The 24,247-nt window shown below is 43.7% G+C and overlaps 2 protein-coding genes across 3 annotated transcripts in view; both read left to right on the top strand.

Annotated features, from left to right (window-relative positions):
- Positions 1 to 23,282, top strand: part of LOC109859153 — a 36,050-nt gene extending 12,768 nt beyond the window's left edge. The window contains exons 2-14 of one of the 2 annotated variants that reach the window (XM_020437117.1): positions 13,436 to 13,673; positions 13,941 to 14,049; positions 14,316 to 14,340; positions 14,508 to 14,688; positions 15,104 to 15,471; positions 16,072 to 16,141; positions 16,618 to 16,878; positions 17,027 to 17,180; positions 17,588 to 17,928; positions 18,579 to 18,692; positions 18,863 to 18,949; positions 21,977 to 22,528; positions 22,642 to 23,282. In XM_020437117.1, coding sequence (XP_020292706.1) covers positions 13,436 to 13,673; positions 13,941 to 14,049; positions 14,316 to 14,340; positions 14,508 to 14,688; positions 15,104 to 15,471; positions 16,072 to 16,141; positions 16,618 to 16,878; positions 17,027 to 17,180; positions 17,588 to 17,928; positions 18,579 to 18,692; positions 18,863 to 18,949; positions 21,977 to 22,528; positions 22,642 to 22,809 — 2,668 coding nt within the window. In that variant the 3' untranslated portion in view covers positions 22,810 to 23,282. Of the gene's footprint in view, positions 1 to 13,435; positions 13,674 to 13,940; positions 14,050 to 14,315; positions 14,341 to 14,507; positions 14,689 to 15,103; positions 15,472 to 16,071; positions 16,142 to 16,566; positions 16,879 to 17,026; positions 17,181 to 17,587; positions 17,929 to 18,578; positions 18,693 to 18,862; positions 18,950 to 21,976; positions 22,529 to 22,641 lie in introns of both variants that reach the window. The other variant, XM_020437116.1, reaches the window with a different exon arrangement.
- A 172-nt stretch (positions 23,283 to 23,454) lies between these two features.
- LOC109859165 overlaps positions 23,455 to 24,247 on the top strand; it is a 3,429-nt gene continuing 2,636 nt past the window's right edge. The window contains exon 1 of the mRNA XM_020437153.1: positions 23,455 to 23,986. Coding sequence (XP_020292742.1) covers positions 23,637 to 23,986 — 350 coding nt within the window. The 5' untranslated portion in view covers positions 23,455 to 23,636. The remainder of the gene's footprint in view (positions 23,987 to 24,247) is intronic.

Below are 24,247 nucleotides of genomic sequence, written 5' to 3'. Positions count from 1 at the left end.
CTTTCTAAATTTTAACGCGTCTTAGGGCCGTAGTGCGGTAGTGACACTTTTCCGGACATGGGTCCCTATACTCAAATGTTTTCTACTGTTGCACTGAATAACCCCTAGAAGTTTGATCCCATAGTTCTGAAACACCCTGTATATAATCGCGTACAATTGGAGATATATATTTTCTGAAATGATTTACGACTCGAGAAAGCGCGATTCGTCCGACAAAAAAAATCCTCTCGCTCTCATTGAATTCAATTGAAGAATTTCAAACAGAGCCCTTTCGAGAACGAGACCGACGGTTGTTTCAAGAAAATTGCCAACACAATTTTCTTTTTTATGGAGCGCGTTAAAATGTTTTGCATCGAGTCCGCGCGTCTCTCGATCTTTTTGCGCGGTGAAACTGCGTCTCGTCGTCCGTCGCGCGAAAACACACCGGCCAGAGGTTGCGTCCGACGCAAAAATTTGTTTCCACACCGCGTGTACGTGTGTGTGTTCGCCGGCACAATTCTGGGATTCTCGCTACGGTTCGTCTCTCGTTTCTTTATCGTGTCGCGAAATTTTTTTTTCCGCCGCTCGACTTGCGCAACGGACTTATTGTCCGCGCTTTGTAACCGAGCGCGGCGGGAAACGCGCGGGAGAAACGTTACGCCGAGCGCGAAATTAAATCGACCGAATCATCGACGGTGTTCTTCGAGAGAATATAATCTTCGTCAATTGCACGCGATGTAGAAAATTCTTCGGGAACAATTAGGCGGAGATATTAAAAGCTGCGAAAGTGACACACGGGGAATACAAGAGATATCGTCGAGACATACTTTGCGTTTTTCGGATCGCACGGATTGCGCCAAAAAGAAGAATATAAAAATAACTTTCACGCATGTATAAAATAAGTCGTATTACATTACAATTGTGTTGATTTATTGTGAAATATTTCTCGCTTGCGTATCGCGTCGGGATCAACAGCCGCGAAGACTTTCGAGGGGTTAACTGGCGGAACTGACGGCTTTATTCGCGGCCAGAAGAATTTTTATTCTCTCTTAATCCGATCAAGCCCTCTCCTGTTTTCTCCGCGCGGCGCGTGGCGATAATCCAATTGCAACAATTGTCGTCTCGTTTCCGCGCGCGTAATCGCCCGAATCCGTTTTCTCGCTCGCCTATAAACGAGAACAAAATTATTACTTCCAGGTCAAATCGTTTACTTGTTTTCGCGCTCGCGCGCGCGCAACAAACGATAAATCTTGAAATTGCTCGGCTGTGGAAATGCCGAGACGTACGCGCCATTCGGAAACTCGAAGGTGCGTGAGAAAACACGCGGAGCGAGAGGCTGCGCGCCTGCCTCGGCGAGAGAAGAAGAACGTTGCATAATTAGGGATTGCGATGCCGATTACATCTAACCTCGCAGAAACATTGCCTCGCCCCTCTTTCCTCCCCCTCGCCACTCTCTTTCTTTCTCCTTTCGCGTACAGAGCGTCTCAAGAGAGAAAAATTGCGCGCTTAAAAAATTTTCAGAGATGATTTTTCCCCGCGAACAAAGGGTGGAATACAAGGGTCTGTTAATTGCCGAAATTAAGTCTTCTTGTTTCTGCTGAAATCACACGCGGAGAGAAAGAGAGAGTGAGAGAGGAATCATCGTTCGCGTCGGCTATATTTAAATCTTGTTTTCTCTCTCCAATGTTTTCTCCTTTCAATTCGGTTTATTTGGTTCAATTTGTTAATCGAGCTCTCGAGCTAAAGAATCTCGCAATTAAGATTAAGATCGTGATTTGTGGAAGATCCTGTAGCGGAGGTAAGTGCGCACGCGGGCGGGCGGGCGGACACACACACACACACACACCGTCGGGCAATATATAGGCGTGTATCTGCGATTATTTATCCGCGCGTTGAACAAATACCACAGTGCTCGCGCGCGAGCGCGCGTACATCATGGGAAAGGTCATTGAAAAATCGCGGCAGCGCAGCGGCATTAGAACCGTCTTTATCTTTATACGCGCGAGACGATGGCAAACACACACGACGCGGACTCGATAACACCCCGACAGAGTCTCGATCGTGGAAATCGACTTATTAGCCGGCCGCGGGATGACCGCCAAGCCGAATGGAATTCGCACAGCGGAGAGCCAATTACGTGTATATATACTATGAGTTTACGATCGCGGTAGGCCACCTGCCAGCGGAAATAACTCGGTTAACCCTTAACCCTTTATCCCTCCCTTTCCGGTCGCAGTGCTAAGACGGGGATTGATTTCCGTCTCGCGGAAATCCTCTCCGGATTCGGTTAGAATCTCGTGTGCTGGTGAAACCCGGAAGGAAAAGAGTATGTACTTTGTTTTTGTTACACTTTTGTTTTTCTATTTCTTTCTAATTTCGTTTAGAGTCACATAAATGTTTCTTTCTTTTTCTTTTGTTTTACGTACTCACATATCGTAGTATCATCAATCAATCAATCAATCATTGGTAAGATACTGGTTTAACTACAAATAATTTGAAATTAAATTTAATTTGATAATAAAAATAATTGATAATAACAGTAATTTGAAATTAAATTTTTTGGAATAAATTAATATAATATTAAATAAAAAATAATTATAGAAATAGTTAATTAAAAGTAAATCAAAGTCTAACAAATTCAATTTTATCTTTGCTCACGGACGCGGAGAAAATGGAGAATTTTTTCTACGACACTCTTCTCAAAATTTTTATTGAGAAAAATTGGAAAGACCCACCTTATTTCATATACATGTATATTGGAAAGACGTGTCATGTCTTCATTTATCTCGGCACGCTCTGGCGCGCGTTCACGTATCGTAATCATCACGCGAGTAGAATATTAAAGTCCTCGGGGAGCGTATACACCTTACGTGCTCCCGCGATTCGAGTCGTGCGAAAAGTCTAATAAACCCCGCGTCAAGGTAAGAAACGGGGTCGCGAATCCATCTGGGGATTCGCACGATCCGTTGAATTTACTTGCGAGAGGTGCAACGTTTTCGAAGTAATCAGCGCCGCGCGAAAGGTCAACTCGCATCTCTCTTCGCGGGTTTTACAGCCGCGCGGTTTATGATACCTGCGACGCGATGAGGAGGCGACGTGTGCAAACAGCCGCGCGTTTTCTCGTTCGACGTGTGTGAAAGCAGGTGCGCGCGCGCGCGCGCGCGTGTCACACGCAGCCGCGCGCTTCCGAAAACTATAAACTCAATGTGAAAAGATCGATTTCTATCTTTCACGACGATTCATAAGGTTTTCGATGAGAAACGCGAGAAATACGAGCTCATTCAAGAGGAGAAATCGGCAATAACCCGTGCGGCGCGGAGAGATCGGATCCGATAATAATCGGAGTCGCTGTTACGGCGACTCGTCGCTATCGTTTCTCCCAATTTAGTTTTTCTACTCATTTTTTGTTTGGCAAATAACGACGAGCGATCGCTCGTCGTTACAATTTCATTCTCTCAAGTTTTTTGTGGCGCGAGAATTTATATATTGACTTGTCGATTAATGCATTTTTTTTTATTTCAATTCGAGTCGTTCAAATTAAATTTTGCGTGTCTCTCTCAACTAATCGCATCAATTACTTTGTCTCATTTATTTTGGACAAGGTTTATATTTACTTGTTGCGACAAAAAAAAAAAATTTTTTTTTATACAAATGGGAAGACGAGGATCTCGGAAATGTTTCCGCGAGCCGCTCCGTGTGATCTTGAAGGTAAATCGAGAGTTCGATTGAATCGGATTCTGCCGGGGCGATTGTGCAAAACGTACGCTCGGTTGTATAGTAAAACAGGTATTGGCACATTACACGTAAAGGTGTCGCGTTACGTAACGTCAAGAGTTCACGAGAACTTACGTATCATTCAGAGGTTCTTTCTCTCTCTCTCTCTCTCTGTCTCTCTCTCTCGTGTGTGTATGTGTGCACGTTTTATTACATCGCCGCCTCCCCCGAGGGGAATTAACGAATTGACGCCTGCGAAAACTTTCCATTCCTTATACGCGGGGTGAAAATCCGTACGTCGGCTATTACGCGGAAAAAGGTGAGCTCGGCTTTCCGTTAATTGTGACCGGGCGCATTCACAGTTCTCTTTCCTTGAAAAAATTTTTCTCAAGCGTCTGGACCTCTCCTTCGCGTTAAGGGTATATTACGGATTTTAATTGGACGCCTTGCGCAATATAAAAACAGCTTTACGAACCAGTTTTCTGGTTTGTTATCTTTTTAAGTAAATTCCGCGTACACAAGATTCTCTCCACCCGCCTTCTCTTCCATCTGCGTTGTGTAAAACTAATCGGCGAGTTACGAATGAACGTAATTGGACATCTTTGTCGACGCGCTGAACAATATTTTCCATATTGTCTTTTCCTCAATAAATACGCGGTTTTATTACGTCCCCGCGCCGGGAGAAATAATCAGTGTAACCCACAACAAGTTGAATGTGCAACGTGTGTTAGCGTTAGATATACTTAATTCTCGCGCAAGAACGCGCGCGTCGCTCTCGGCGACGGTGTCGCCGCAATTTGGCGTGTGTTTAATCGAGCGCGAATTTCTCTCCTCCCCTTCGCGCGTGTCGAAATTTTCGACTTTCACTCGCTAAACAAAAAAACCGCGTGTGTTCTAGACGACAACAAAAATTTTTCGATACAGATATAACAGTCGCGCGACTTTTGCTTGAACGTGTATTTAATATCCAGGCGAAAAACAAATTAAGGAAAATCTTTTGGTATAAAAAAAAAAAAAAAAAATTGAAGAAAAACGTAAAAATACACCAACAACACAAAATTTATTTGAAGATCTCGACTGAATCCGTCGAGAGGAAATACAAAACTGTGAAATAAACAATTATGTAAGTCGAAACTCGAACGGTCGCATAATTTAGCAACGAGAACGTGTGGAAACGAACGTGCGTCGCGCGTGCTTTATGATCCGTTTCCCGGTTCGCAATTTAGCGGAGAGTTTAGCTCGCAACGTGCCTCGGTCTTCTCGCAGCACAACGCTTATTATGATACCTTACGCGAATCGTGTCGAAGCCTCGACCGACCGTGTCGGTTCGGCTCCGCAAAAGGATCGCAATTAGCCGAGAAACGAGAGAAACGAGAGCAATCGCGCGCGTAACAACAAACACAAAAAAAAAAATGCAGATAAATCATTATACGCGCGTAATAACGCCATTGTATTTCGCGTACGTGGTGTGTGTTCCGTTTTGCGAATGCACACCCTTCCCGACATGGTTTGTTTTACTTTCCTGGAGTGGCAATCTCCAGAAATCACGACTTGTGTCTCGGACGTGAGCGCTTACGAAAAACTCGGAAATTCCGCCTCCCGATGGGATCGGTCCCACGATTTAATTACCGCGCGCCTGAGTGTATTCCGATTATCCAGTTATTTTTAAACGAAGGAAGTTTCTTCTCGAGCGTGTGTGTGTGCGTGTGCGTGTGTTTTCTGGGAAAAAGTGTGTCGGACTTATGTGGTGACTACGAATTACGACCGCCGCCGCCGCCGCCGGCCGAATGATCGAACGTCTGCGGTTCGTATGCAACACATGTGTTTTTTTTCCTCCGAGGACCGCACAATTAACCGCAAAATTGCACGTTAATTTACGCGACATGTGTCCCTCGAGTGCGCGCGCCATATGTTGAACGAAACGGAGGCGGCGGCGGTCCGATTTACATCGCGGGCGATATTATTTTGTTTATTAATTTCGCGTGTTCGATACCGGGTCGCAATCTTCCGAATAAACCGTCCTCGGAAAAGTGATTGCGACACGTTGTCCGCCCGCGTTTGTTTCTAAACATATTTGCGCGCGGGAGAAAAACATTTATGTGATATCGCTTGCGACATTTCACTAACAAATGTACGTGTGTAGTTTTTAATCCTTTGTTGGCGTTGACAACTGGGTTGCGCTCGATAGATGTTTTTTAAGTCACACCCATAATTAAAATATCGCTTTGCGTATAAAAACGAGAGACCCAGCCACAGTTCGAAGATACGTCATGGTCATCAACCTTTGCCACGTTCTTCCGAGGGTTAACGACAATATTTGCACGTTATTGGACGAACTAATATGAAAAATATGTTAATCGAGGTTCGCGCGCGAGCAAGAGGAAGTTGAAAAACTTCTGCGGGATGAGAATCTAGGTATTCCTTTCCGTCTCGTAAAGTCAATATAGTGTTATGGGATAATTAATGATCGACCGTCGGAACGAAGAGTTGTTTTGCGCGCCCGGCAGCTAAATGCCGAAGAGATATCACCGCCGCTGATGAATGTCGCTGACCCGCTGACACACATCGATCTCTTCTTCGTCGAAATGCGCGCGCGCGCTTCTTACGCACCCAAGTGTCTACGATCGCGAGAATACAAACTAGCGTCGCGCGCCAATGAACTTGCGTGCCTGGCGGTGTTCCATTTCGTTTCTCGAATCGCGCGCCCTTTCACACTTGCGATTCCGCGCTACTAGTCGCGTCGAAACTTTGTAACGCGGCTTCGACACGGAAGGCGAATGAGAATAATAATTTTTAATCTGTTTGTTTGTTCAATTCACGTGTTGTTTGTTTTTTTTTCTATCAATGAGAAATTTCCTCCCGTTTGTTAATAAATAAACTTCATAATCGCGCGTCAAAAATATCGACGAGTATCCGCCGAAGCTTATCGTCTATCGAAGTTCATCCTGTTTTCAAGGCCTCGTGAGAAGATTTTTTTTCTTGTTAGTTCGAAAGGGCTGTGATTACGAGCGAGCCGCGGCGATTTATGACGGTTATTCTCGCGAGACCGATAAAAATCACGGTGGAACTATGGGAACGCCCGTGTAACCGCGTCGTTTAGATGTAACGATCGAGATAACGAAGAAGATTTTAATTATCCGCGATAGGGTTCGCGGCATACGTATATATATATGTATATATATTATATACATATATCGATCCGCGAGATATATGATCTATCGATTTCCATCGTGTGAAAGTGAATCCTCCTTGAGAGTTCGTTTCGCAAGTCGAAAAAGATGCAAAGTCAATGACACGCGCCGCCGTTTGTTTGTGTGTGATATCGCGATCGTGTTTCCTCTTACACATATGTATACATATATATATATATATATTATTAATAACAACTCGGTGAATAACGTAATCGACCCACTTCGGGAGGGTCGTAACAAACTCAGTCTCCCAGAATTACGCGACGCAGGTTGCAGCGAAGGATCACTTCAAGGGAACGTATTTATTTCTCTCGGTCGGTTGCAAGTTAATTAGCTGGCGTGAGGTAACACAAGAGTTAATAAACATCGTCCGGCCGTCGTCGTACGCGAGGATCGTTATGTGTCGTGTTGCTAGAGGGAGAGAGAGAGAGAGAGAGAGACCCACTTTTGTGCTCACTTCGTTGAATTTTCTCGCTGCACTTCTCTCGGATCTTTCGTTCGTTGCGCTTTTTATGAAAACTGCCGTGGAAAAGAGACAGGCGCGTGAAAAAGAGACAAGTTTTTTTAATCCTTCGCAATTGTTGCGCGGTGACTGACTCACTTCGACGGATATTTGTGAAGTTTATACTCGGAATTAAATTTATAATTAATAATAAATATATATTTCATATTTGTCTGTTAACGAAATGATCCTTCAACATAATACCACAAATATCTAATGTCAAAAAAAACGGGACAGAATATGAAAATACACAAAAAAACACAAATTAATACAAATGTTATATTTTTTGTTAGTTTAAGAAAAAAAAACTAAAAAAGCACATGTGTGTATTTAGCATACGGAACGACTTTTTAATTAGAACATGAATTAAGTCGGAGTCTCTTACCTCTGAAGGTTAAATTGCTGAAAATGCAAACATGGTGAGAATCATGTACGACTTTTTTTTTGACGTGACGGAACAAACAGAATCAAATATCCGTTGTGTAACCTACATGTCTCTTCGCGGAACCGAGTCTCGGTTCTCTCGGTCTTAATAAGGTGTAACATTATGTAATTATCCCATAAGTAGCTCGGTAAAAATCATATCGCGATTCCATCTGATTAGCGAGAGAGAGAGAGAGAGAGAGAGAGAGAGAGAGAGAGAGAGAGAGAGAGAGAGAAATACTTCGTAATAAATCTTTCGCACATTTTTTTCCAATCTTCTCCCTCCGGGAGATTCAAACGAGTGACGCGCGCGTCTATTTTACTCTCATTAAATTCGCATCTTTCACACCAGTGTCGCTCTTACGTTGGACACTTCCTTCTTATCGAGGGACCGTCTTTTCTTTCGCGCGTGTCCGTCCAAGTATTGCTCGTCGTGTGTTGTTCTGCGCGCGACGCAATCGACACGCGGAATTAATTTTACCGCAGCGCGATTCGAGGAAGTGTGTTTTGAACAAACAAAGTTCATTCTCTCTCGAAGAAGAAGAAGAAGAGGAAGAAGATGCATTTGAATTTGCAGAAACAGGCGCGCAATTTATTATTTTTCGCGTGCCGATCTCGCGTTACCGTTAGCCGCAGATTATTTTACCATCCTATCGGCATTGTGCCGCATTAAACCGGCGACCGGCCGGATACCGAGACAAGAGAGTGCAAGACAGAGAGAAAGAGAGAGAGAGAGGGAAAGAACGAAAGACACGTCTCGAAACTTTACTGCCAGGAGATGATCACCGTTACCGTTCACCGCAAACACGGCAATGAGCGCGCGCTCTACGTGTTGGTTTTTTTTTCTTTTCTTCTCCTGGTCCTCTCCCGGAGAGAGAAAAGAAAATTCTCTCTGTAACGAGAATCGTAAATCGTTAAACGCACCGAAGGAATCCCGGAAACGACCCGTTCCGTTTCGCCTTTTTCGCGGCGTGTTGCCACAACTGCGTCGCAATCGACTTTCCCTACGAGACGCGATCGATATATATTCCGCACGATTTATCATCGGCAACGGACGTCAAGATCGGCCGTGGTCAGTGTCACTTTTCTTGCTTTCTCTAATCTCAACGCAAGAAACAAGCCGAGCTGTGTTCGCCGATTTTTCTGACGCCGCGCGGCGTTCGAAACTGGTATAGGTTCGCTATCGATCGGATTAAAGAAAACGAAAAAAAACAAATCGAGAAATCGTCCAATTCGAATATTCACGGTGACTTTATCTCTTGCATATAAACGATCATTAATCACCGGACCGAGGGGGTTGTTGGCTATTTTGTTTTTCTATCTCGATTAGATCCTGTTTGTTGTTTTCTTTCTTCGTTTTGGGTTTTTTTTTTTTTTTTTTTTTTTTTTTTTTTACATAAAACTGCACGGACGACGGAAACCTTGAGGCGGGGGTCGATGATCGAAACCTTCTCGCGCGGATCAACGACCGGCGCAAATAAATCGATCTCGATCAGAAATGCGGATTCTCCGGGGAACGTGGTCGGTCGCGCGTGAAGAAAACGCCCGATTTCTTCGGTTTTCTTCCTCTCCCCGCGAGAGAGTTGTTCGATCGCATAGTTTAAATCGGCAATTCGGCCGTGACGAAAAATGAATTTTACTCTCGGAGGGGAAACGGGCGTTATATCGAGGCGAACAAAGCGAATAAATTCGCGCGCGGTCATTCGGCCACGTGTGTAGCCTATCGTCGCGGGGACGAAAGGTGCGTAAATGTACATATACGTGAAGTGGAATACTCATGACGTGTAATGGATAATTTCGCAAATCGATCGATCGCGAAACTGGAACGACGTCTGGTGGTGACACACTCACGGGGGGGAAAGAAACAGCGACCCTATATATTCGAGAACGTGCAATTTAACGTTCCCCGTACTGCCGCAACATGTGTCTCGGTTCCGTCCGCGGGTCTATAGTCGTTCCGGTTGCGAGGCATCGAAGCGTGGATTCCACACAACGAACAATCGGAAACACCGAACAATCGGAATAACCGAAGGGAACGAGAGAAGAGAGTTATTTGGGGAACAGAAACGTATAAAACAGAACAGAAATCGATGTCGGAAATATGAAAGTTTATGTATATTTTATCCGGTTCTTTTTGTACCATCCAATACAATGTGGTGTCTGGAGTAAAAAACGGGTTCGAAAACGCAGAACATCTGTTCGTAGTGTTGTCCATTGTAAAAAACCTGTCTTCCGGTGAAGAATCGCACCGAATGATTTTCAGACACACAAGACTTTCCGAGAACCACCTGTGTATCCTGCCTTGATAATTTCACGACGCAAAAATCGAGCGTCAAAAATGAATTGAAAATTAATCAAATAACAGTGCGGAGTTTCGCGCGCACACAATGTTATCGGTGCGCGTCTTATTAATTTTATTTGATTTGACATCAACGAGCCGCGCAATTAAAGATCGATCTCGCTACCGATTCTCCGCGTGTGCGTGCTCGTCCAATAATAATACACGCTAGCTCGTACGAAGATTGCGCACGTATGTAGCTGTGAGATGTGGGTTGGGCGCGCGGTAGAGAAGCGAATCGCCCGCCGGCGGCGGTTTAAACCTTAAACGCGCCCCGGTAACAATTTGTCACCTTCTGGTTCTTGCCGCTACCAGTTCTAAAGTTAGACGCCGCTTCGAGAGAGCCGGTATTTCTCTCTCGAAGGCGTTTCTCGAGTTAATCCGTAAAGTGGACACACAATGAGGCGAGACTTTCCAAGCAGAGGCGAGCTCTCCTCGCCGAGTATTAACTCGGCTCTTAAAAGGCTTTTCCCGTCGTCGTGAGAGAACGACGATACAAAGTATCAAACCTCGTTGAAATCCTTTCAATTAAATTAACTTTTTTTTTTTCACAATTTCACACACAGTTAATTTTTTTTATTGAAATGGTTAATTTAATTTAAAAGAGATATTTCTTCCATTCTCGCGCAACGTACGCGGAGAAGCATTCGCGAGAAAGGACTCTCGATACTCTCAGGGCGGTGCCTTTCCGTGTTTCCTTGCAGTCTTGCGTCAACTTTCTCCGCGCATTGTCGGCGATCTGGACGTCCCTCGCACGCTATCGCATATATAATGCGCAAGCGAATTATAATAGCGATAAATATTGCGCGAACGTCCTTCGCGATGAAGGAAATGAGCGCCGATAATTACAGTTAAGTAGTTTAAAAATCGCTTTGTGTTATCGACATTATACAATAGTTGATAAAATATTTAATACAAAATAGCGTTCAATTGTTTTTTTTTTTTTATATATATATATTTAATATTCGATACAAGTGCGATAAGATTATTATATTATTTTCGTACTCGAACACGAACTCGCAACCCGGCTCTCTCGACCCGGACTCGATACAATTAGCATAAGATGCGAATGGAATTCATAATCAATGATTTCTCGGATCCTGTTATTATCGCGCTTACATGTGTACGGTCAGAATTCGGACGTGGAAAGTAGCAAAGAAATATAGTCTTGTATAATTTACTTTCGCGAGTATACAATAAGAAGAGAATGTGAACAACTACGTGTAAAGAATTACGACGCAACTACGTAAATAATAATTTTAACCGCGCAGCGTTTCGAAAGCTACGCGGAATATTACGCGCGCGCGCAAAAATATTAAAAACAAATTTCAAAAAATAATTTTGTCGCAATGATTTTGTTATTTTGTTAAAATATGAAATATCGTACGTGTGAAAAAATGATTTTGTCACGTCAACCAGAAGAACAATTATTGCGCAAATCCTCCTCGATCTCTTCTGTCAAAATCTTTTCCGTTGATTCCGTTCGCGCGTCGGACACGTTGCGGGAATTAACATAATTCGTGAGCGGAATATCAAATTGATACCGAGCGCCGCGAAGTACGAGCAGGATCGCGATCGTGACACCCGGGCGGGGTCACCCGGTGTGAGCGCAGATGCCAGAGGAACGTGTGTGTACGTGTGTGTGTGTGTGTGTGTGTGTGCGCGCGAGGAATGACGTACAAATACGTTGTTACGTTTGCCGTAACACTTTCGGGGAGGTTCTCTCGATCGTCAAACGGTGATATCGGTAACGGTACGTCTTTCCGTATGGACGCGCACGTTGTCGCACGCGATTAACACGTGCATCGACCGCCCATTGTCCTCTCACGAACGGGGGAGGAGAATCTCGCGATTGCATAATAATAGAATCTTCCGGCACGAAACGGGCCAATTTGACAGCTGCCGCCGCTGCTTCTGCTTTCTCGCGCACGAAGGCGTTGTGTAAAAAAAAATAAAAAAAAAAAAAGAGAAAGACGATTAGGGGAGCGTTAATATAGTTTTAGCACAAGAGTTATCTCTCACGCTCTTATTATTGCGCAATATATATACGCGCGCGTTATACGAGAATGTGACCGTCTCTCGCGGAATAAAGTCGTTATTATCCCACGAGATTTGCCGAACGCGACGATACTGATTTCCTCGAGAAAAAGAAAGAGAGAAAATTTCTCACGCTCGTCCCGTCCGACAAAAAAAAAAAAAAAAAACTTGGTGTCCCGCCAAATACCGTAGGGGAGTACATCAGTCTCTCTAGTTTTTTTTCTCGAGTAGCTGGAATATAGCGTTTTTTCGAGAGAAATAGAGACGCTCTCTCCTTCGAGAAGACACACTCACTAGAGAAGGGACACTTGACGAGGTCTCGGCTAGAGGCCGAGTCATTCTAGAGCACCACGTCATTCTCTCTCTCTCTCTTTCTTTTTCACTAATGACTGTCATCATTCTCGCCGCGTGTCGCGACGGGCTCGTGTCCTGCAGCGTTGTTCGCGGAGGAGACTTTTCGCGTGATCCCAACGGAAAGACTCGCAGATACTCCCGGCGGTCATTAGCAAGATGTTCTCCGCGTTTCAGCGCTTCATCTTCCGAGTCCGACTCCTTTCTCTTCTTTCCGCGCGAAATTTCTCGCACTTCGCTTCCTCTCCGCTTCTAGATTCTCTTCCTTCCTCCGCGGCGACGGCGGCGGCGGTGTGCGCCAGGTGTGGTCATTAATTTCACAGCGAGATGGAAAAAGGTCGGCCCGGAACACAAAGATACCTCCCCGGAGTCGTCTTTCTCTCCTTGCTCGTTCGCCCGTCAAAGGAGGAAGGGAGGGAGGACGGGGGACGGGGAAGGGAAAATGAGGATTCTCCTCTCGCGAGACAATTATTCGCGAAGGTTGAAATAAGACCGCGACGATATTACAGCTCGCGCGGATATAATCGCGAAAGAAGAACCGCCGCGAGAGAGAAGCGAGAATATTCCAACGCAACATATTTTTAAACAAAATATTCACAAGTGAATCAAGAACGCGCGCGCGTACTTGTTGAAAGTACGCGTTGCGCGATAAAGGAATACAAATAAAAAAATTTATTTCGCGCATTCGAACACACTAATTTGGCAAATTTGGCGATCCGACTTGTTAAGAACATTTTATTGAGTTTTAATGAAATAATTTTGGTTTTTTTTTTTAAAGGTTTTTTTGTTTTTCTTTTCGTGCAAATAACTGAAACTGTTCTTCGTCCGCTTTTTTTTTGTTTGCCCCGCGGTTCGCAGCGCGGAATTGACGTTATTTAAACGGGGAACTTTTTACGACAGGTCGGGTGGCTCCTCCAGCGCGTCAAGTGCCGGCACGGGATCATCGACCGGCGGAGGTCCTGGGAACCCGGCAGGAGGCGGCAGGATGGCCGTCATCGGCGTTACCAGAAACGTGCGTCTGAGACGTCGCGGCAACGCCGGTTTCGGATTCTCATTACGCGGCGGACGCGAATACGCCGCCGGTTTCTACGTCAGCGACGTTCAACCGGGCGGCGAGGCTCACAGAAATGGACTGAGGGTATGTAAAAAAATACGTTTAAAAACTTAAGTGCATGGGTTTTAGAAATTTCGTTAAAATTCGTCATATCTCTTTGTTTTCAATTAAATTCTCACATACGAAATATTTTTACATCAAAGTACTCAATTAGTTTATTTTTAATTAACTTAAAATAATAAAACAATAATTAATAATTAATTGGAGAAAAAGATTTTTGAGATTTTGGAAGACGAGATTCGACAATTTCGGAGACTATATATAATATTTTTTCGCTCTCGTCGTCTTTAGGTGGGCGATCAAATTTTGAGGGTGAACGGTTATCCCGTCGAGGACGCCGTGCATCAGGAGGTCGCGCTGCTGGCGAAGAATCAGCAAGTGCTGGTGCTCAAAATTCGAAGTAACTATCTCGCCTCGCGATCTCTCTCATTTCTGTTTCGTAAAATATGCGTTGCGCAATCCGTGCGCATGTGTACACACCTACCTACGTACATTCGTTCTGCGCGTAAAAAAAAATGTAGAAACGCTCCGTTCTATCGCGGGGAAAAAAAAAAAAAAACAATTAATAACACGGTAACACGTACTCGCGGCGCGCGCCTACATGCAATAATCTCTATCTCGTTTGCCGATAACAACGAATTTATGACCCTCGATTTGTGTTTGCAGGTGTGGGGATGATACCCGTGAAGGAGTAAGTATATCGAAACTTAATTAAAATCTCGCGCAACAAAAAAAAAACAAAAAAAAAATAAACAAACAAACAAACTGCGCGCAATTTTCCGTTCGCTTCTCGATCTCTCTCGGCGCACGTTCTTCTCTCTCTCGCTATCACAAAAAATCCTTTTATGATTCGCAAAGCAACCCGAACGATCCGGTTACCTGGCACATGGTGCAGCAGCAACAGCAGCAGCTACAATACAACGAAACTGGTTTAGGCGGCGTGCCGAGCACAGAAGTCAGAATTCGCATCCTCGTTGGCGAGAAGGGCCGTCTCGGCTGCGGCGTTTGCAGAGGAATCGTACCCGGTCTTACCGTTCAGGTTAATAGTCTTAAATTGAAGCGCTTTAATTGAATACAAAGCGTTTGATCGCGCGAGTAAGCGAATGAAGATTCGCGCTCGAGATTTTACTCGCATTGCGAAGTTCTTATAGATCGCTTTATTTTATTTCAAGTTTAAAAATAATTTTATCAGAAAAAAACGGTCGTAATATAAATTCAAAAATAAGCAAAATGGACCTTCCAGCCTTTTAGGGCTACAGTTAGAGGTAAGATAATAAAAGATATTTTGCAGATAGAAAAGTAAAGATCGAAACGCGTTCCACTTTCCTATCTGCAAAAAATATCTTTTATTATCTTACCTCTAACTGTAGCCCTAAAGGCTGGAAGGTCCATTTTGATTATTTTTAAAAATAATTTTGTAAAACAAAAAAAAAAAAACAAAAAATACCGTTCAGGGCACGAGGGAAGGCGGGCCCGCGCGAGCGGCGGGTTTAAAGGCCGGCGACGTTATAATCTGGTGCAACGGCCAGCGGCTCACCGATCTGCCGTTCGAGCGGGCGATCGAGGTGATGCGCAGCTCGGCGATTCTCGACCTGGTCGTGCAACGGCCCACGCCCCCCAATCACCTTTACGACTGTCCCGAGCCGCTGTGGACGCGCGGCTCCAGCGGCTACGACTCCGAGACCTCGAGCGTGGTGACGGCGAGCCCGCCGCCCCAGCATCAGAACAACTCGTCGTCATCGTCGCCACAGCATCAGCACCACGATTGCAGGACGCATCAGCGATATCCGCGCGACGACGCCTGCAACAACAGAAACGGCAGGTCGGTTGATGCGATTCGATACGTATGTGATTTCGAAAATGTCGCGTAACTTGCGAGCGCAATTATCTCGAAACGTGGAACCGAGACGTGAGATCGTTAATTAGATCGTTAACGGTTGTATCGATTGTATGTGCAAATTTTTCGAAACGTTATACCGATCGCAATTAGCGATCGGTGCCGGTTATCGTCGCTCAGAATCGGTTTTGTACGTCGCGCACGAAACAACTGATAATATCCGCGCAACACACTCGTTGTCCGTATGTATACTTACAAGTGTAGGTATCCTTCTCTCTCTCTTTCTCTCTCTCTCTCGTCGACCGCGACTGTTATCGAGTGCCATCAATGAATTTACACCGCGCGGGAGAAAGTTGGTCCATTAATAGGACACTCGGCGATAACGATCGTATAGAGAGAATTCCTTGCCGCTACGTAAACATTCATCCTGTTCCTCGTTCCCTACGCGCTCCTCCGTGCAGGAATGCGCGAATTCCGTTCCCGAGAAATCGCCTCGCTTGCGTAATATCGTCTCTCGCGAACACGTGTAATTTGTTCATAAACAAATCTCCGATTCATTTCCGGATCCGATACGTTCGTTCGCAGAATATGCTGTCCCCTCGCTTTGTCAACCAGCAGCTGCAGCTCGTCCTCGGAGTGGTCGCACGTGGACCAGGTAAATAATTAATTATTAAATACGCAACGGATACAACTTCTGCGATTATATATAAAATCAATATTGAAAAATATTTTCGCCGCATTTTACACAATTATTTTTTGTATTTTCGTGTTGCACACATTTTGCTTCCGAAAATTATATTAGTACAAATTAAATTTTACTTTAAAATAAATTCGTATATCGGTTCATTTAATTAAATTCTGTGTTTTTAATTGCAATTTGGAAATTTTATTATATAATATTTTATTCGCACAATATATGAGTGGTGGATTTTCCGTAACATTTTCTGAAATAATTTCAGTGATTTTTATTATTGATAAAAAAATACATTTACGTTCGAAATAAACGACGACGTTTATTAAAATCGGAGACAGAGCGCGACTCCGAGTGGTCATCGATCGCTTAATTGAACTGTTTTCTAGGCGGATTGGTCGCGAAAACCAAATAACACGACCGTGATTCGTGTTAATCAGAGCTCGAACCAGAATCATCGGCCCGCGCCGGGCGAGCAGTATCACTACAACTTGCGCGGCAATTATGAAGACGACATCGACAACGAGCCGCTTTACGACCCGGTGGCGCCCAGAATCGACTACGAGGTTCACGATTTCGACGCGAATCCGCGAGACGAGGCGAATCGCCGACTGGCTTATCGACGCGATAACGCGTCGAGGCAGCTGGACGTGATTTACGACGGACCCGCGGACGACTTGCCCATGTACCACGGCCCCAAAGTAAGATTCGCGATCTTGTTTACGTTATCGAGTCGTTTCTCATCTCAAAACTCGCTGCTGCTAGACTTGTTAAAGCGTGACGGCTAAAATTACCCCGTCTGAATTAAAATACAAAAACAAAATACGTGAATAAATTCTGCGTCCACAGGAGAACGGTCAGCCGGTCGATAATCGATTGGCGGAGCTGCAGCTTATGCAGAGGCAGAGCGAGGCCGAGAGGAAAACGATAACAACTGTGGAGGTGCATCAATCAGTTTGTCCACCTGCGCCTCCGCCGCCGCTTCCTTACAAATGGCCAGCAGGTTTGACGACTTCTCTCTATCTCTTTCTCTCTATCTCTCTCTCTCTCTCTCTCGCAACATCGTCGTCGTTAGAATAATAACCGGACGCGATGCGGACTTGCTCGCGATCGCATCTCTCTCGCTCGCGACAAGAGTTTTCTAAATATCTCCTCTCCGATTCACTTAGAAAATTCGAAGGTAATTTGCGCACTTTGTTTACGCACAAGTAAATGTGAAAATATGTTCCATGACCTTTGTTGTAATTTTGACACAAAACCGTCTACTTTTATTGACATCCTTTCTCTTTTTCCCGATTTTTTTTTATAGTCTCAAGCAACGTTTGAATCTTTATGTGGAAAAAATATGAATTTAATTAATATAAATTATTAATAATTGAATATTAGTAAATCAATCTCTCGCTGACACAGAAACGAAACCCATGAACGCCATGGGCATGCAAATGGGCAGCACCATGTCGATGGGCAGCACCGGTTCGACGGAGACCGAGTCGAGTCTCGAGTCGTCCTGCGGCAAAGATTCCGCCTCGACATCGTCGTCCCTGTCGACGTCGTCGTCTTGCGAACCGGCGTCCACCGTGTCTTACGGATCGGCGACCGGCGGTTCCGGCAGCGTCGCCAGCAAAACGACCACCGAGACTTCGACGACCGCGTACGCGACGCCGCGCAAGGACATCGCCAGGACGTCACCGATCGCCAGCACCGATCTGAGCACCGCCATTACGCAAGAGTTGCAGAGGCGGGCGCAGCAGGTTCTCTTTTTTTTTACATTTTTTACTTCTCTATAAAATTTATTTCGAGATTTATTTATTTTTTTATTTTTTTATTTTTTTTTGTAATTTGTACAAGAAAATGAGAATAAAATCTCGATCCGAAAAAATTTCTTTTCAGAAGAAATCGCACACAGTTCTCTGATAAGAATTCGAACGTGCGCGTTATCGATCACGTATCGCGCGATCGCAATTTCTTTCTTGTCTTTCTGTTTTTCGAGTGCGTGAATTTGTTACTCTTCAATTTTCCGCGCCGCTATCTGCGAAGATTTTATCTACGCAATACACGTATATCTTTTTCGTTTCTGTTACGGAAAATAATGAATGTCATCAATGAACTGAAGCGCGCTATCGAGAAATAATCGCGATATCTACGCGCTGTAAAAATTAATAATCTGTCATAAAAAACCATAGATTACATTTTATCTTGTACTTTCATAAAAATGCATGCCTTGAATAAATACGTTTCACAGAACGCGCACATTGTTTATTTAATGCATATTTTTCTGTTACTTTTATTTATTTTTATTGTAAATAACGTATTTTCCGTGTGACTACAGTCGCATCTATATATAGTTCGGGTGGTAATCTTATTAATCACGTGTCACGTGTTGTTTCTTACCTTCGCGCAGAGAATGAACAACGCCGCTAAAGCAGAAGCGCTGAAGGAAAAACCTACGGATAACCGCAAGCCGCAGAATCCTGAAGCTCTAAGATCGCAGGAACAAAAAGTCACACACGACAAGGTCGGTTACTTGCAATTGTATAATATTTATGTGTACGGGCGATAAATTTATATTGACAGTTATTTAAAAAAAAACGACTAATTAATTGCATAGTCCTAACGAGTTGAAAACGACTGTCAATGAGATTTACAACGTGTTGGCGACTAAAAATTGACATTTGTGTCTTGCAGCTGATGGAAGAGTTTAAACGCGCTCACCAAAAGATGTTCAATTCCGCGCAGCAGAAGACGCAGACTTCGGAACAGATTCTCGAAAAAGTAAGTGAGATCGAAGCGATCAATTCATCTATAATTAATAATAGTTAATTTTTTATTAAAAAAAAAAACAAAACAAAACATAAATATTGAAAGTAGAAAATGTTGAATGTCACATCTTAACTCTTTGCGTAAACCCAGGCCTTTATTTAGTTAATTAATCTGACGATAAAATTATTTGAAAAATCTTGTCGAGTTGTAAAACAACAAAATTTTATCGCTCGCAAAAATTGTGTCTCATAGGCTTCGAAACGTTCGAAAACTTTCGCGTGCGATATAACAATAGTCTCACTTATACTGTGTTCTCAGTGATAAGCGGTATCTGCGAGTATAAGTGACGTAACGCTTTGCACGTGTTGCATAATTAATTACGATAATGTCTTATTCAGAAATGAGAAGGACGCGCGCGAAAAATAAACTACAATTACATGAATATGCAAAAAAAAAATCGCGCGTGTAAGAAAGATAATAGAATTTTTAATAAAATTTAAAATGGATTTTTTCTTCGCAATATTTTAAAATTAGTTAGGGGGATATACGGGATCCTTCATATATATGTGATGCAAATCTAGCATCCTATATGGAGGAAAAAAATTATTTCGAAATATATATGTGTATACACATATATATATATTTAAGCACATTCACGCACAACATCCTGCGAACGGCTCTTCATGTCCTTATATTCATATACTATAAAAAACTTATTGAGCCTGAGAGTAATCTCTATTTATCACCAATTATTTTAAAATGAAGCTTTAAATACAACATTAACATACATAGTTAGTAATTTATGTTTAAATTATATCGTCGCGTGAAATCATTGTTTCGAGCCAAACGGAATAAAAAATTTTACTTCGTGTTTTTTATATATTTAAAAAAATACGGCGAGCGTGAAATTTTCATTTTATGTTTTTCGCAAACGCGTGTTTCTCCGAAGATATTTTTTAGTGTGGGTTTCGGAGCGTGGCTGAGGTGAGGCTCGTGTGTGAGCGCACGCTCGTAATTACACAAGCAAAGATCCACACAAGGTGTAAACAGATAAGAGAACAAAATTACGAAGACTCCGGAATATAATACGTTATCGTCGGTGTGTGTGTGTGTATGTGTGTGCACGCGTGCGCGATTTGCAACGTGTGCAACAATCGTGTGTGTATATTGCGCGAAGATACGCCAACGTTACAATACGTGTGCATACCACGTAAGACACACGTCGGTATTATTGAAACGAGAGATAACGAGAGCGGGTTCGCGTTTTAAAAAGTCACGTACATAATTCCGAGCTATCTGCTTCAGTTCTCTTGCAGACCGCGCGAAGATCGTCGTACGTATTCGCGTTCGATCGCGGAGGAAAATGTGGATCGGTTGTATCTTGTGTGTGTGTGTGTGTATGTGTTATTGAAACGCGATGAAACGCGATAACAAACGATCGCGCGCGCGATGAGTATCGCGGAATAATTGATATCGTTTTACGTGTCGGATTTGCTTTTACTTGGCTTTAACGCCACTGTTTTTTTTTTTTTAATTAAACATATGTAATTATCTTGTCAGTGTAATATTTTCTTAAGTCGCTTTTTTGAATTTTCGGTTTCGACAATGCGATCGCTGACGCATCTGTCGATTTTTCGATTATTAAGGTAATAATTAGCATCGATTTGAGGCAACGTTGATTGAGCCGCCGCTCGCGTTGCCGTCTTATCGTATTCGTTATCGGAACGCACTCGCGGTTTTCATCGCTGCGAACGACACGATCGGCAACGATCGCGACTTTAGTCGACGCGTTGTTCGCGGCGGCGCAACACGACACGGTGTCGTCGTCGCGATCGAGCGTCTCGTGGCGAATTTTTTCTTCCGCTTCGGACGGTTTCCTACGAATTCCCGCGGAGAGACGTGCAAAATAATAGGACTTACATAAGAACCGCCGCCGCCGCCGCGGTGCTCAATCCTGCGCGTTCCGCGTGTTTTTCTTCAGTCGCCTGTCGCCGTGCCGCCGAGAACGCCGCAACGTCGGTGCGATAATCGTAATTTGAAGAAGGAAATCACGGTTGCGAGTAAAACAATTTTTCAGACCTGTTGTAGGACGGGATAAACTTTTCGTTACGATGACATTTTGTTCGACGAGAATTTAAAAAGTTTCAGACATGTTTTAAATTATTACGACGAATAACACGAGTCATCTTTTTTTGTTTCTTTTTTTTTCTCTCTCTCTTTCTCTCTCTCTCTCTCTCTTACTGTAAGAAAAACTGTCAAGGAAGGTCGTTCGGGTATTATGTTCAGTCTCTGCGAATGTGCAAGACTAAAGATTCTGTTTTCACATCGATTATTCTTCGTGCGCTATAGTTGCGGGTGTAGATTTAAAATAGACATTAACAGAAGGATAATGTGTGACTGCGTGACGTCCGTTGGCTGTAAAAAGTGCATGAAAAAAGAGTAAAGAAAGAGTGTGCGGACACGCAAGGAATCAAACTTGCAAAGAGGAAAAGATAAATAGTCAGATATTATGACGTAAATTGTATTCGAAGAGTTTTTTTTTTTTTTTTTTTTATATATACGTATACCTGTGCGCGAAGTGAATAGTAATTTAAAAAATGAATAACACGAGCGACACGAGGAAGAAACAAGCACTGGTCACGGTCACTCCGTACAATGTTAGTAATTATAATATAAAATGTGTTTTTAGCGTTAATCCGCGATTTAATTTGAGACTCGAGACAGGCGTGTGTTTGTAGTGAATTTATCGCGCTGATAAATCAGTGCGTAAATATCTCCCCCTCTGTGTAATCAATAAACACGTAAAGAGAAAAATCTCATTTTAAAAATAACTTCTTTGTATGTTTTAAAATTAAAATTTATTAAAATTAAAATTTTACGTTTTTATTTTGCAATGTTTTTTACATTAATTTTGTAGCAGTCTTGCATTTTCAAGCACGAAAAAAATTAAATTAAAAACTTTAATTTAATTTCTCATATTTTTACAATTTAAGTTTTAAAACGCGCTTCATGTTATTGTGAAACTTGTTTTAATTTCAGGAACAAGTAAAGAGAACGATCAACGAGACCTCGGCAGCGGCGACGACGGGTCCTCCGGTGGCACCGCCGGCTCCTCCCCCGCTTCCGCTTACTTCGAAACACCGAGGTAGCGACGACTCGGTGGAGATGCAGAGCATCGAGTCGTTCAAGTTGAAAGAGACGCCGAGCACGGTGCCGAAGCCACCGCCAACGTACTTCCCGGTGACGAGCTCGTCGAACGGAAGTCCTCGTCACGTCGGTGGCAAAGTCGCCAGCGGCAAGGACGCCGCGACCAGTCCGGTCGCCGAACTCGTCAGGACCTCTCCCTCGTCGCCGACCAACAGCGCTCAATCGTCGACGAGATCCCCGTCCGGGGGCAAGATAGCCGTGAGAATCGGGGCGTACGAGGGCGAAGCTAAGCAACCGTCCCGGTTGGAGTTCTTGCCGCAGCAGTCGGGTCGTGAGAAAAACGGCGTCGCCGACGAGACGGCGAACGGACCGGTTGTGTCCAGGCTGCAGAACGAGCTCGCCGCGACGCTACAGAGATCGAATCTTCGAAGAAAGACTGAAGGGGTGAGTGAGGAACGTGTTCGATAGAACGAGAATAAGAAAAAGAGATCTCGACCTATGCGTTCTCCGTTTTTCAACGAATGTGCGAGCGATATTTGTTTCTTTTATGTTTTCAGGACAATTTGTCGCCTGCGAAGACAATTTCGGAAAACGCGGCGACGTCCAACAACGATACAACGAATTCCGAGCCGAGCAGGCAGTGCCAGAGCAACGTAGAGAAGCTCGCATCCGCCATCGGCAACAAAGTAACCATCAAAGTGAATCCGGAGAACAGCGGTCGATAAGAGAAACGAGTGTTAACGCGCTTTATTATATATTAAACGCCGTTAAAAAAGTGCGACATTTTATTCGAAAGAAATATACATACACACATAGGAACGATCCTTTTGTACCTTCGTACATTTTGTACATTTTTGCACATTTTTGCATCCGAAACGGTTTTTTACCAACCAATTTTTCCAACCGTTTTTCGATCTTCTACCGTATGAAAAAAAAAAAAAGCGCTCTCCCTTATTGGTGAGGTTCTTTTCGACACGTGTTTTTATATAATCTTATTTATTATATCGTATACATATATATATATTATATATATATTGTAATCGAAGAGAGAGAGAGAAGCTGAGTTTTCTTATTAACCGAGACGAGGTTTTACGACCAGTATTTACCACGTAGTCTTTGAATGTAATTTACTGCGTCTCCATGTACGAATCATCATAACAAAAAAAAAAACAAATTCGACGAGACGTTGAATTTTTAAATAAATACAACGATTTAAAACCAATCCTCAATCCTTTATTTTCTTTATCGACAAACGTAATGTAAGAGAGCATACACGCCCCCACCCCCTCATTTTTTTATACAAAATATGACGAGAAGTCGCGCGCAAGCGACAGCGTTTTTCTCTCTGACGTTTCGTCTCGAAGAGGAATTTTAATTTCCGACGCGGTTAAGAAACTTAACGAGACAGGCGATCTTAGAAACTTGTTCTCTAGTTTTGGAAAAATCCTTCGGTCGTGTACAGAGAGACTCTCATAGATGATTCGAGCACCACGGTATCATTCTCCTGATTCTGATTCTCCTCTCGCGGGAAGACGCGTTCGTCGCGCGTGGCATGCGTGACGAGACGAGATCGACCGATCGCGATGCTCGCGCGCGGAGCAACAACAGAATACGCAGGTTGCTGCTGTCGGAGTATCGGGAGTTCGCGTCCGAGACGATTCTGGTCGAGTCGCCGTTCGCGGAAACCACCAGAAACGGATGCGGACTCCGTCAGGTCACTCTGGCCCTCACGCCGACCAGGCTGATCGTCGCCGCCGACATTCTCCGAACGAATCCCGACTTCTTCTGTCCGCCCGGTATCGACGTCGGCATCGAGAGCTTTGAACTCGTGTCCGTGTATCCTCTGGAGTACGTGACGCTCAGCGTGTTCAGGAGACGTCGTCGCAGGACTCTAAAGGCAAGGTACACTCCTTTGAGAAGCAAAAGGAGTAGGGGAGACCGGGGCTAGTTGTGACACGGGGTTAGTTGTCAAACTGCTATTATCTTGCTTACTAAATCTTGGAAAATATTCTTCTTTTTATTGTAAGTTGCTACTAGTTGTGCTAGTAACGTGTACGAAAGAACTTTTCTTAAAAACATTATATATGATATTTACGAGCACTCTTGTAAAACTGGATATGGCAAGTAGATTTTTCTGATCTCGATTCTTTAGTAATTTCATTG

The sequence above is a fragment of the Pseudomyrmex gracilis genome, unplaced genomic scaffold, assembly GCF_002006095.1.
Source record: "Pseudomyrmex gracilis isolate BER0280 unplaced genomic scaffold, ASM200609v1 scaffold_243, whole genome shotgun sequence".
NCBI classification, from domain to species: Eukaryota; Metazoa; Arthropoda; class Insecta; order Hymenoptera; family Formicidae; genus Pseudomyrmex; species Pseudomyrmex gracilis.
Note: the sequence above shows the minus strand (reverse complement) of the source record. Positions and strands in the feature narration are given on the sequence as shown.